At 45.6% G+C, this 14,333-nt stretch overlaps 1 protein-coding gene across 1 annotated transcript in view; it reads right to left on the reverse strand.

Annotated features, from left to right (window-relative positions):
* Positions 1 to 6,015: 6,015 nt before the first annotated feature.
* LOC119462552 (protein 5NUC-like) overlaps positions 6,016 to 14,333 on the reverse strand; it is a 118,713-nt gene continuing 110,395 nt past the window's right edge. The window contains exon 7 of the mRNA XM_037723894.1: positions 6,016 to 6,200. Coding sequence (XP_037579822.1) covers positions 6,016 to 6,200 — 185 coding nt within the window. The remainder of the gene's footprint in view (positions 6,201 to 14,333) is intronic.

Consider the following 14,333-nt stretch of genomic DNA (forward strand, 5'->3'; position numbering starts at 1 on the left):
TCCTTAGGCAACCGGCTCGAGCCTCAAATAGCAAGGCACTGCCCTTTGTGTTATCGTACAGATTTTCCCTTCTAATTTCTTTCTTCTCATTCTTGTAAATCTCCATTGTCCTTTTCGTTTCCATTCTTTGCATCCAATTCACGGTCTCTATTTCTCTCACTTTCTTTCTGATGACCCCTGGTTGTCTATTTACAGTTTCGATTATCCTGTACTTGGTTGCCAACTTCCTTGACCTCTTCCTCCATTCTATGTCCACGCTTTCCATGTAGAGATACTTGTGCACTTTAGCCGCCCATTTATTTTCATCCATGTTCCTGAGCCTTTCTTCAAAACTAATTTTGCTTTGTGCTTCTCTGACTTCAAAGGAGGCCCAACCCATGTCACCCTGCACGGCCTCATTTGTGGTATTACCGTGGGCTCCCAAAGCCAACCGGCCTACTGATCTTTGGTTAACTTCCAAACCCGCCAATCTATCCGATTTTAAGCATATAATGGCATTTGCGAATGTTAGCGCTGGCACCATTACTCCTTTCCAGATTCCACGCACCACCTCATACTTATTGTGGCCCCACAGTGCTCTGTGTTTCATTATTGCTGCATTCCGCTTCCCCTTTATTTTCAGATTATCTTGGTGGTTGTTTGAGTAATTCTTTCCTTCGTTTATGTGTACGCCGAGGTACTTATATTGCATCACTATGGGTATTACTTGCTGTTGAATTGACACCACGAAGTTACTCGTGTGTTCATTAAAGATCATAATCCCTAATTTCTCTGTGCTAAACTTAAGGCCTAGATTTGTCGCTGCGTTCCCACAGATATTCGCAAGTATCTGTAAATCTTTTTTATTGTCCGCTAGTAGCACAATGTCGTCTGCGTACATCAATCCAGGGACCTTCTGTTGCACCATTTGTCCATTACGCATGTAGGGTAAATCAAAACCTAATTCGCTGTTTTCCAGTCGTCTTTCTATGCCCTTGACGTAAAGCGTGAACAACAATGGTGACAGAGGGCATCCTTGCTTCAATCCTTGGTGAATTCCCACCATTTCATTTCCTTTTCGGCCTTCCCATGCCACTTGTACTTGGTTGTCTCGATATATCTCCCTCAGCAGCTCCACGAAATCGTCGAGATATGTCAGCCGAGATGTGTCAGCGCCACCTATCGGTGAAATTGAGAGATAGGCCTGACGATGGCATATGACCTCTGAGATCGGAAGATCACGTAGGCCAACTAAAACTAATAAATGTGCGCTGCTTAGCGTACGCTGTACTATAGCGTATAGCGTACGCTATTAGTTACGTACGCTATACTAAAACTGTCTTATAGCTTTCTGTGTTTCCTCGATGGCAGGGCAGGCTCGAAGGCGGAAGCTGACGGGAGAAAAACTCAGTTGCGCGCGAGCGGAGAGAGCCCTAAACAAACGCAAGATGGCAGACGAGGGTACAGAGTACTAGAAAGAGCACTGTAACGAGGGATAAGCATCGGCGAAATACCGAAGTGCCGCGTAAAAAAAAAATGCACTCTAAATATATTCCGGCTCACATCGAACACTTATTGTGCGCACTTTTTTAGGTCAGGTGCCTTACCTTACGTGTAAAAAGATTGATTTAGGTGCTGTTCTGCCTTCTGCTTTCATTCGCCAACGTCGCTTTCGTAGCCTATCTCGTCTGGCCACAATGACTCACTGCGGGCTGCGTCGACCACATGGTCGGCGGCGTTCGCTGGCTCTTGGTTGCATGAAGTGTGGTGTGACGAATTCGCGACGGCGCTTCGCGCTGGAATTTTCGTCACGTGAAATTCGTCGCGAAAGTTCGCTGCATAGAGGTTGGCCTTAAGGGTAGTATAAAGAAGCATTTTTAAGGATGAAGGGGCAGTTGAAAAGTTACGGCGTAGGTAGCCAAGCATGCGGTTAGCAAATTACGTAGTCGGTATGAACATTCCAAGATAAGTTACCAGAGTTATGCACATCTAGGTATTTGTAAGAGTTAACCATTTCCAAGGGAGCATTATTTAGATAATATTGTCACGTAGTAGTGACGCTGAAGTAAACAGTCGTAAAACTGTGTATGACGAGACTGATTCTTTATTGGGCGAACCTGTGCCCACAAAAGCAAGCTACACTCGAAGCACAACGAAAGCGGCGAACACAGTCGGCGATCGTCGAAATCTGATCAGCGGCGAAACGCGTCAGCTTTTATACATGAGTTCTAGATGCAGAAAGTTCTAGACAATTCGCCTCGGTCATACAATCAGATAACATAAGCGTCGGTGAAAACAGGCAACGGAAAGAAGCATCGATAACGTTCCAGAAACTTCCGATACAGGCGCGTCCTGCGCCGAGCGATAACATTTGTTAGCCGGTGGAAAGCGGCCACCGGTGAAAGACAAACATGTATACGTGTCAATATGTATGCATGCTGTTAGTTATTCGGGATACACGCATCACTTTACATTTGCCAACTTTTAGTTCCATTAACCAATTTTTGCACCAAATAGCGAAGCTCTTTTGCCCTTTCCTTTGACTTCTGCACTGCTGCTGCTGCTGCTGCTGCTGTTGCTGTAGCTGTCTTGTACGCCGCGTCGGGAGGTGGTTCAGAGCGTCCATGGCTCCGACGTGTGCGTAGGATCGCGATCTGCTAGTCAAATCTTCCTGGCCAAGGTAGACAGGCAAATTGAGCCGCAGTTAGGTGGCCTGACAAAACCAGTATTGCGTTAGGTGGATTGTGTTTGTTGAAGCCTCTTCAGTTAGCATGCAAATGATCAATATTATAAAGGTGTTTAGGGAGTGTGGCAGAAGTTGAAAGTTCACGTGCAAAGTCCCAAAGGATAGTTACATTAACTTCCTTGATTGCGTCTGTCCTTACAGCAAGATCACGTCTGCTGGTCATATCCCCTCCGATTGCAGAAAACAGTCCTTAGGTATACGTAAATATTGCCATTGTAGACTTCTGAAGGATGACATCACACTTTGATGCCTGAAGTCGGCTTTGAAAGTACCGTGCCATCACAAATACCAAGAAAGGAATTTCCATCTAGGACGCAAAATTTCATTCGTGTAGCTTTATTAGTTTTAAACTGCAGCTTCGTAGCTTTAGTACCTTCCCGCAAAAATGGGCAAAAGTAAAACCAGAATTCTAAATATGGCTTAATTTCGGCCGCATTATTAGGAAAACTAATAAGGTTACATGAATGAAATTTTGCGTCCTAGATGGAAATTCCTTGAACTTTAACTTAAGCAAAATTTAGCTTCCTTGAGTGTGTAGTTGCCGGGATGTTTACAACAGAAGTTTGCGATATTTGGCAATCTTCAAAAGCAAATTATCCAAAAAGTAAAAACTCAAAATTATTTTTCTGCGTCTAGGAATTAGATAAATATGTCCTAAAGCTAGAGAGCAAGCCGCAATGCAGTACGTGCGGTAGTTTCTTCTCAATATGGTCATAATTGAGACACAGTTCACAAAACTCATGAATCTCATGCTTGTTCTTAAACAGTTATTTCTAAATCACAATAATCAATTTCTTTATATTATATATATTTGGAATCTACAAGAATCAAGCTTTCTATGGTATTTACGACAACTTTATGTCCTAAGTAGAATAGCCGCCACGGTTTCTTTAAAAGAACTGAAAACGGGGGGCTCGGGCCACCGGTGTGGGACCGCCACCTTAAGGCCATGCTTAGTTCAGAGCGTGCACATTAGAGCACTGCACGGGCCCGGGCCGGCCCAAAAGCCCGGGCCGGGCCGTCCGAAGCGTTTGTCGGCGGGCTCGGGCCGGGCCCGGGCTTAAATCCGCTGGCCGTGACCGGGCCCGGGCTTGAGGCCGTGGGCCCAGGCCGGGCTCGGGCTTGAGGCCGCAGGCCCGGGCCGGACTCGGGCTTGAAGCCACGGGCCCGGACCAGACTCGGGCCCGCTCATTGAAGCGCCGAAGTAGGCCTTCGAGCACACGCGATCGTTATACATTGCATGGTTCAGTGCATTCTGTGCCAAGCTGAAGTGACACTTGCAAGATGACTGTCATCATCATCATCAGCCTATATTTATGTCCACTGCAAGACGAAGGCCTCTCCCTGCGATCTCCAATTAACCCTGTCTTGCGCTAGCTGATTCCAACTTGCACCTGCGAATTTACTAACTTCATCACCCCACCTAGTTTTCTGCCTTCGCTTCTGTTGGTATCCATTCAGTAGCTCTAGCGGTCCATCGGTTAACCATCCTACGCATTACATGGCCGGCCCAGCTCCATTTTTTCCGCTTATTGTCAACTAGAATATCGGTTATCCCCGTTTGTTCTCAGATCCACACCACTCTCTTGACTGTACATCTTATCACATGACTCTATCTTATCAAAGAAAATAGTAAAACAGATGAAGTTCTCATTTTTCACAGCGGAGCTGTTTCAGCCGGGCCTAATGTGTCCGCTGAATCCAAAAATGTGGGCCGATCCTGGCAGCAGTGCATAAAGGGTCCAAGCGCAATGGCACATACACCTGTGAGCTAGCGAAGCTGTAAGTCTAGCTAAGAATGGTGGGGACTAATTGCTTATCGATAGCCAATTGATAGCCAATCAATATTTAGTCGATAATCGATCAATAATCAATAAATTCCCGAAAGGCTGTGGATGACTTGGTAGTGCTTAGCCTAGCCCAAATACGTGGCCAATATCTTGCAATAGACAATCGATAGCCAATTAATAGATAATTGATAATCAATCAATAATAAATAAATACCGGGAAATGATGGGGATGACTTGGTAGTGCTTAGTCTAGCCCAAAAGCCAGGACTAGCTAGGTGCCTATCATCTCCGCTGTCTCTTTAGCATTGCGCCGCCAGTGCAAGCTAGGCAAATTTTTTTTTTCTTTTCCGCAAAAACGAGCATTGTTTTCGCGTAAGGAAAAATAAAGTATACAAAGAACCACTCCTCAAACCATTTCCATGTTGCCGCTTTTGAGATCGCACTATTACCAGTGTCGATACTATGGCATTATTTTAGCGCTAAGGCCAGTTACTTTTGTGCTTCAATGCATAAAACAGCGTTTTCCTCAAAAAGTTAACTAGAACGCCCATGCATTTCGTCGGACACTTTGAAAATTAATATCTCGAAACTGGTTCTGTCCTGAGAATTCGTTCCAAGTGGATACGCCTTGCGAACTCAGCGGCTATAATTCGTAGATTGAAAGATGTGCCGTAAAATAATTAATTAAAAGTTAATTCGCGTAATTATGTTAAATATTCAATAAGGCGTTTTGACCATCCATTAGGCCATCCATGTCAGAATTAGCTTGGAACTACATAAAACAATTAGCCTCCTCAGAGCGTCGTCGCATTAATGCGAACACAAGAAATCCTGAGATATGGTCAATTCCATACTTCAGAACACTCTATAAGCATCAGTCGTTAATACATTACCTACCATTCACTTTGAAGATACAAAAATGGCGGTAATTTCAGTAAGAAAGAACTCAGCTGACATTTTGGTCGCTTGTAATGTATCTGATGTGATTATTATTCTGCCTTTGTGTATGGTTCTGAGTATATAATGTAAATCCTGTTTCGTTTTCTTAGAAAATGTTGATCTTGTAAAATTCAGTCTCATGCTATGTTGTATAGCTGGTGTTGCGTTGTTTTGTATAGCTGGTATTGTTATTGTAGTGTTGTTTAAAATACATTCTGTTAAAACTTCTTCCAATTCGGTTAACTCGCCTAGACGCAACTATGCTTTGTCTTTCCGTACGTAGCTATTTCGTCTATGAGGAATTCCATCGAAAGCTGGAAATATATGTTGGGTTGACTTGGTAGTGCTTAGCCTAGCCCAAAAGCCAGGACTCGCTTGGTGCCCATCAGCTCCGCTGTCTCTTTAGCATTTCGCCTCCAGTGCAAGGGACGCAAATTTTTTTATGGTCCGTTTTGAAATCATTCATATTTTATTGTTACTATTACATTTCGTCGTTAATGTTTCGTACATTGGTACCAAGCAACGCCAGCTTGATAGCTTATTACAATTTCTCCCAAGTGTTTATGAGCGCGCGCCACAACCAGACGCTTGCCGGCGGAGCAGGAACACCGCTAGGAACGCGGGAAGAGGTGCGGCAGGTCTCCGTAGTCCCGAACCGCTCGTGATGGTGATGCGACCTTCGATCTTGGTCCTGATGGGCGATGACCGGTTGATGTACAGGCGAACAAGCTCCAAGACCGTCACACCTGCGTCCAAGGTGGTTTCATTTGTCCTTGATGATGCTGAATTATTGGCATCCCCTTGGAAAAGGGCGTTGACAAATGGTCACCTCCTGCTTGACCTAATTCGGCAACATGTTTATATCAGTCTAAACGTTTCGCGATACCTTCTTAAGCTTTGCTCTCTTCCATAAACCATCTGCGTCTACCTTGTAAAGTAACCTATGCCTGTCACGAATCCGGTCCTATTAATACCTTCCCTGCTTTTGTTTCAGCGATTATCTAAATGTATCTTGTTTATCTCGACTGCATGCTCACCAGTGAATGCTTCCATACGCTTTAAATCGTAGTGCTTTCGGAAGGTAGACGTTTCCTACGGGCCTTGTTTTCTGTAGCGCTTGTCTTGTGTCTTGCGTCTTGCTGGGTGAATAATTTTGCCGTGACTAGTACACAACACTTGCACTGCTGCGGCAGACACCACGCGGTCAACAAAACAATTTTTTTTCAATTTTGAATAAATTCACGATATTCGTTATTCGCAATTTTATTTACTGAAATGACCGGCACGACACCAGCCGTTTCAAGATACTCGATGCTATGCTTACATTTCACATCCTCACGTACTGCCTTTCACGAAAGCGGCTTTTCATAGCTCTCTATATATTTCAATGGCGAGACCATATTGGCATGGAAATATAGAAACATACAATATCTGGACACACAGCTAATATGTGATATACTTCTATTCATACTACATAGCCATGGCGAGAACTGAATAAGCTGAGAGATATATCTGCTAGGTAGAGTACACACTTTCCAGAGTGCATAAGAAATCCTCACTGAGCTTTTGGCCGATTTGCTCTGCTCGTCGACCGCAATACACTGCCACAGACAAGTGAGCATAGACGCAGGAGGATACTGGACGTAAGCCCCAGCATCCCTTTCAGTTCTCTTAGTTTTCTGTGCAGCGAAAGCGAAACTGAAAGCCGATCTCGCGAAGTGTCCATGCTGTCTTTGTCGGCGCCAGTTGTTCAATGACGGCATCGGTTTTGTCCATGGTTTTTGTGTGCTAGCAGGCCTGTCAATGTGTGTGAGTAAATTTGCGAGAAAACTTGTGGTGACGTAGATAGCCACCATCAGCTACCAGTCCGGTAATCTTTTTAGATATGTTTTGAAAGGAATACACTCATAATGAGAAAATGAAGAGGTCGTCAGTACATTGTCTGATTACTGCAGTTTGTTATTAATTGCCGTGTTTTAGAAGATACTTCTCGTTAGCCACAACAGCTGTTTGGATGATTTAATGCCGTTGTGAGAAGCTTAAATCTATTAATTTTAATTTTTTATTTCACTTTGTTGCCGATGGCTAATAATTACATAAAGGATGGAAGGGGACCTTCATTTGCGTTAGACATAGTGTAAAGGTAAGAAAAATGAACAAAAAAAGAAAGTGTCAGCCAAGTGTCGACGCTAAGACAAGGTCAACGTACAGGGTCGACCACATTTAAGGTGAACGCCTCATTAGTATTCAAGACATCATAGAAGCCGATGTTCAGTGCATAATTCGAAAAATCATTATTGTGTTTATCGACACCATGATTACACATCGTATAACGAACATTTCACTCGTGAAGCGGAATAAACGCTGTAGTTTTACCAGCTTGAATACTAATGAGCTGTTCACCTTAAATGTGGTCGACCCTGTACATACTGGTTCAAATGATTTCACTATTAAATGTTTATGATACGATATGTTCATTCAGACAAGCGTGTGCGTATTGTCGAGGACACTGGCGAAAACGCAAATAAATGCCTGACAAAGCGCCAGCTACTCATATTATTCCACAGTTTTTTTGTTTTGTTTTTTTGAGAGCAGCCCTTAATGGCCCCATCCTAGGGCGAACGTTGGCCACGACGTAACCGAGCGAACGAGCACAACAGCGAAATATGAAAGAGCGAACGCGGAGCGGGAGATGAAAAACACGAGCCGCGACCAGCGGAGACCAATGATAGCGGCTCCTTCAGTGACGTGCACGCGGGAAACTGGTTTTATGCGGACCCGCCCGACCGCTCGATGCGTACTCGTATCTGGTCGCAGTCGGACAGCTCGTTCGCACTATCGTCAGCTCGTGTCGGCTCTCGCTCGCGCTTGTTTGGTTTGCTTGGTTCGGTCTCGTTCATATTTGTTTCGATTGTCATGGTTTGCGATTGTGTTGTAATCTGATTGTATGCGCTACGCGAATTGTGTAGCACTGTCTGGAAGCCAAGCGGCACCAGCGATTACACTGGAAGTTTCGACAAGTCATGTATAAAAGCCGACGCGCTTGAGATTTTCGAGGACTACTAACGCCGCTACATGTCTCTCTCAAATTATTTGCCGCAATATATCGCGAAATGAAAGCACATATAGAGCTGCCGTCAAATGTTAAATTAGGGCGTATTGTTATCATCGGTGCATTTTTTTTTGTAGACTCTTGATTATAAACACACTATGTTTATTCTGTCTCTATCTCTTCATGTTTATTATTTACTCAAATCGTATCTTATTGGAATCGTACTTTCTGTGCAAATACGTCGACATGGCGACAACTTTGGTGGACCATTTCTTTATTTGACCAACAGGTCAGATGGGCTGATTCCGTCGATGATGTAGCTTATGTTGCGATATCGTGAATTGTCGACTACAGTGGCGGCTAATCGCACCCGTATCGTTAATTTTACTAACTGTGCGAATAACTCCCGCTTCTTATCTTGTTTAGCCCTATGAAGCGAAGCTTTTAGGCTCACTAGGATGGGCGGTGGTAGTGGTGTCTCGCTGAAAAGTGGGCCGATCCTGGTGATTGTGCAGAAAAGGTCCACGCTCAATGGCACATACCCTTGTGGGCTCGGGGACTGTAACGCGCCCTTGAACTACCATTGTTACACGTCAGAAGACCTTCCCCAGCAGAGATAATGGGGGTAAGCTAAGCTTGTCGTCCGATTCTTGCGTGAGGGCTTCCAAAGCCCAGGCGAAATGACAGCGAAGAGCCGGGGACCCCGAGTTGCGTGAGCGCGATGTTGAGGCCAAACGTCAGTGAAGAGCCGCCGACCCTCAGTTTAGGAGATAACAAGGCAGAACGCCTGCGGCAGCGTCGTCTTGCCACAAGCTTCACTTACCCCCATTTTCTCGACATGGGAAGAGCTCTGAATTTTCGGTACCCTTTCCAGGTCCGTACGATATTCTAAACAAACAAAATCGCTTCTTTTGTTAAGAGGTTACATGCATAGATAGACAGAGCACATACACACCAAAAATATAGTCAAGAAAGAACAGCTTGTCTTCGAAAAAAAAAAAAAAAGATCACTGCCCAAGCACTACATACAGATGATTACGTGCGACCCCGGTGTTTATCACTGGGTTAATCCGGACGTTACATAAAGTCTTTCTCAATTATTGGTTACATCATTGTGTTCCTTAATGAGGTTACACAAACATTCGGCTACGACGGTGAAAACGTCACTGACGGTATGCCCGCATTCCGCCGTTGTCGCATTGCCGCTTGCGATTCTTCAAAATTAAATCGCTTCAAAATTAAATCTGTCTGTTACGTAAGACAATGAATGGCTTATACTCCCTTAATCAATGGCTAACATCCCTGTAAAACGTGGCCGCTCCATTACTACGACAGAAGACAAGTGAAATTCTACGCTGGAATGATGAGCGACAACGAAGCCAGCTGTGGAGGAAGAAGACGACGCTCGAGACATTGCTGATGATGTTAGTTTCTGCATACAGGTGACGGATGGACAAATCGGCTAGCCAAATACAGCTTCGCTGTAAACACAGGATAGACTTAAATAAGATTCGTTAGTTTTTATCTGCTGTATATCGACACAACTATCTATACTTGGGATGAACACAGTGCTCCGCAGAGCGATAAAGACGACGATGCTTGCTCGTGTGACGTTTCACCCAACTTATCCTACCTTTCACTGTAAATATCCGTAAATATAATTTTCCTGTATCTGTTGCATCCGTCACACTTGATACAAATCGCGTTGAAAAATAATATCACCAGGCCTTCCCCTGTCGAGAAAATGAGAGTAAGCGAAGCTTGCCGCGTGTGTACCTGACTTACTACTTTCCCATAGTTACGAGGCGTGCACCACTGTTGTCAGGTTTCTGGAGGTCAAGACGACGCTGTTGCAGGCGTCCCGCTTCGTTTACCCGCAACTCGTGGTCCGTGGCTCTTCGCTGACGTTTGGCCTCAACATGGGGCTCCCGCAACTCGTGGTCCGTGGCTCTTCGCTGACGTTTGGCCTCAACATTGCGCTCCCGCAACTCATGGTCCGCGGTTCTTTGCTGACGTTTCGCCTGGGCTTCGGAAGTCCTCACGCTAGAATCGGCCCGTCGGCGACGAGACCTTTCCTGAGCGAGTTCGCGGCGCCGTGGCTCAAACGCAGCCTGCTCCTCGGCGGAACGCACCACGCGAGGACTTCCCATCCGGACGCCGCAACTGATCTGAGGCGAGGGAAGCCCGTCGAGCGCGCGCCAGCCCCCTTTCCTTCCCTTTCCCTCCCCGCGCCCCACCAAATGACCCTGATTGGTCGCGCGCGTCACATTCACCGCTCATGCACGCCGTAGAAATGGTAAACCAGCGGAGCTGAAATGGGCGGCCCCGGTATGAGCCCAGACCTTATTTCCTTCTTTTCTTCTTTTTTATTTATTTCTTCCCTCATTTCTGTCTTTTTCTTTCTTTCCTTCCTTCTTTCTTTATTTCTTGTCCCTGGCTCATACCCGCATATCTAATACAGGTATGCACCATACGTGATTTTATTATCCTAAATCGTGGCACGTAACTGACGAGCATTTGATGTTATTGATGTCATGATCTATCAGTGATGTTAGTTATACATTCGTACCCTTCCATGCCAATTTTGGCATATACCAAGTGATCGAGACGCGAGTGAATAAGACGCGAGCATGACACCACCATCACCAACACTTGTGAGGCAGGACAAGCTTCGCTTGAATAGCGGCGCCTTCAAGTATGGTGCATGTTGGTGGCAGGTCCTAATGCTTTCTTTTGGATTGTAAACAGCAGCTTAGGTCTAGAGTAGTTGCAGCAGCCCAGAGTAATATACATTAGGTGAATTGTAATTAGTTGAATGCGAAGTAAAGCTGCTTTTAACCAGTGTTGTACGGAACGGCGTTCCTGTAACTATAGTTTTTTTTTGGGAGGAATGGAGGAAGGCCACCTCCATTAAGGGTCGGTGGAAGTGTAAAGCCTCATTCACACAGCCGTCAAGCGCTCCGTCGCGTCATCGTCGCGTCAAAAAAACGTAAAGCAGACGTGACGGAGCAGTGTACGAATAGGCGACGGAGGTGGCGACGTAGAAAGCAGCATGGTTTTGTACAGTGTTGACTGACCGGTCCAATGATCGGCTAAACCTAGAGGAATATAATCTACATTATGCATTGGATCCGTGAAATAATTTGATGTTGGTGTGATGTTTGCATAAACTAAGAATAAATTATGTAATGGTGAGCTACAACAACCATGGGTACAGTGTACTAGAATAAAAGGGTATACTGTGCCCACAGCGCACCAGCGGCAACGAGACGAGGTTAAGCTGTCGATGTCAACTTGGAAACGGAGCTATAGATTGAAATCGACGGTGCGACGCTTGCTGCGCTACGGGAAAAGCGCATATTGCTGCACATGCAAAGAAGAGAAGCCGCGAACAAGCACAGCGATCACCGCGGCGTCGAAGCAACCGGAAAGGGCGCGAACGCGGTCGCGGACGCTACACTCATCTCGACGGTACGACACCGCTCTTTCAATGTGTAGCAACATGCGCTTTTGCTATGGCACACCAGGCGTTGTACCGTCGATTTGAACACATAGCTCCGTTTTCAAGTTGACATCGGCGGCTTCACGCTCCCGGCGCCGCTGAGCCCACTACCTTTACATTCTAGTACACTGTACCGCGGGATGGGTCTCACTTTCACGATGATGAGCAGTTTTCTGCTGCTGTTCTTGCTTTGCAAGCGGAGACAGCAACAAGCGCGCAAAGCTCGGCGCCAAAGAAATACGTGCGGGCAAAACATATGCAGAAATCGCAAGTTCGGCCTTCGGTGTTATCCATGCCGCACATTTGAGCACCACCGAAACACTCAGCTGAGTTTTCGATGTGCCACACGTGGAACGCATGTAAGCAAACTAGCAGCCGCTGCTGTTGCCAGCTTCAGCTTTGTAAAATGGCTGTATTTAGCGACGGCTTCTTAATTTATGTTTGGTCATTATTGAAGGGGTGGGGCTCCGCCACCGTGCTGGCGACAGAGACGTATAGAGCACTGCTCTGCGTCGCCGGCGACTTGTTTTTGAAGGGAAAACGACTCGGAAACCCTCTCCCCTGACGAAAAACGGTGCCGTGACGGTGACGCGACGGAGCGTTTGACGGCTGTGTGAATGAGGCCTAACGGTAATTCATTAGGTTTACGAAGGAACGGCAGAGGGAACGGCGTTCCTTCTGTAAACATTTCACGGCAGTGAACAGACGCACGCACGTACGCAGCACATCAATCAGGGTGGATGGGTGACCGCGTGAGGCGCAAGGAACTACCACTTGCCTCTCACGTGACTATAGGACATTTTTTTCATCATGAGTTCTCCGTTACTTTCTTTTATGGCCAGACTTCAAGATTGTCACGTTACGCTCCCTCCTGTAGTTTCTTTCCTCCATGACAGCATGCCCGCCTGCCGCAGAGGAACCATGCATGACGTAAGGATCGCAGCGCCACTCGAGGGACTTCGTGGCGGATGGAAAATTTCCTGTCCTCACGGGCACCAAACCCTTCCAGCCGAGGAACAGGATGAACTGTCGTGGTATTTGCTGGTACCAGTTGACTACCCACTGTCGCACATGAAGGACTTCGAAGGATGGAACCAACTTTTCCTCAAGTACAACACGGCAGTACCCTCAAGCGCTTCGATGGAACGGCTCTTAAACATTGCCAACGAAGTGCTGACGAAAAGATGGGTTCGTCTGTCAAGACTGAGTGAAAGACTGCTGTTGTTTACCGCATCCCGTTAGCATGTGGAAAAGTGTATATAGGCCAGACAGGTAGGTGTGTAAATAGGCGCTTTCAAGACCATATAAGACATCCTTAAGTGGGGACCAGGGAAGCAATTTGGCAGTTCATTGCTGCACTTGCCAGGAGTGTAAAAAAGCTTTGCCAATGTTTGATCATGTGACCATCTGAGGGAGGGGAAAGAGTAGATATGAGCGGGAAATATTGTAAGCTTTTCACATTGGAAATGAGAAAGCCAATTGTGTCAGCGACACATCCTCGTGGTTAACTAACAAGGAACGTTCCCACCTAGCGGGTAGATAAAAGGCGTTCTAACTGACATTGTTTCACGTGTCTTTGGAGAAGTAGAAGATGCACATGCGTCGGAAGTTGTGTGCGGCAGTGTTCATTTCAAGATGATAGCAATGCACATGTCTTGAGAGGAGGTAACGATGCGCATGCGTCGGAGGTGCGGCGCGGCAATGTAATTTTCAATGAAAGTCCAGCGTCCGTCCGTGTCTAACGCCTTTTCCTTGTGTATTCGCTGGTACCCCCGTTTTCAAGTTAAATATGCTGAAAATTGTACTGCCCGGTCTGTGACCTCTATAATCGTGTACACCTTTAGAAGTCAGGAGAGGCCCCTCCCAGATGACCGAAGCGCAGCAGCCGATTGCCTCCGCGACTAAAGATATAGTCCCGCTCAAAAGAAAAACGTAACTGCTTCTAAAACGCGTAATTCTCGGTTTAAATAAGCTTTGTGTATCTTGATGAGTGGTTTCGTAAAACTATCACGATGGAAATGCTACAGCACATGCCGGATTACGAGAGAAAAATAAGTCAGTGCCTTCTAAAACGCTGGGCTTCGTCTGCTACGGAGCGAGATCGACGGCACCAGGCGTGTAATTATAAAGCAGTCGCTGGTTTAATAGCATATGATTCATATATACTTTCTGTGCGTTTTCACAAGCTTATTTTTTAATGTGTTAGGCAAATTTTTATCATAATTGTTACAATAATAATAATAATAATAATAATAATAATAATAATAATAATAATAATAATAATAATAATAATAATAATTTTTTTTGCGATTCCGAACCTTGCAA

This window comes from Dermacentor silvarum, chromosome 8, assembly GCF_013339745.2.
Source record: "Dermacentor silvarum isolate Dsil-2018 chromosome 8, BIME_Dsil_1.4, whole genome shotgun sequence".
Classification (NCBI taxonomy): Eukaryota; Metazoa; Arthropoda; class Arachnida; order Ixodida; family Ixodidae; genus Dermacentor; species Dermacentor silvarum.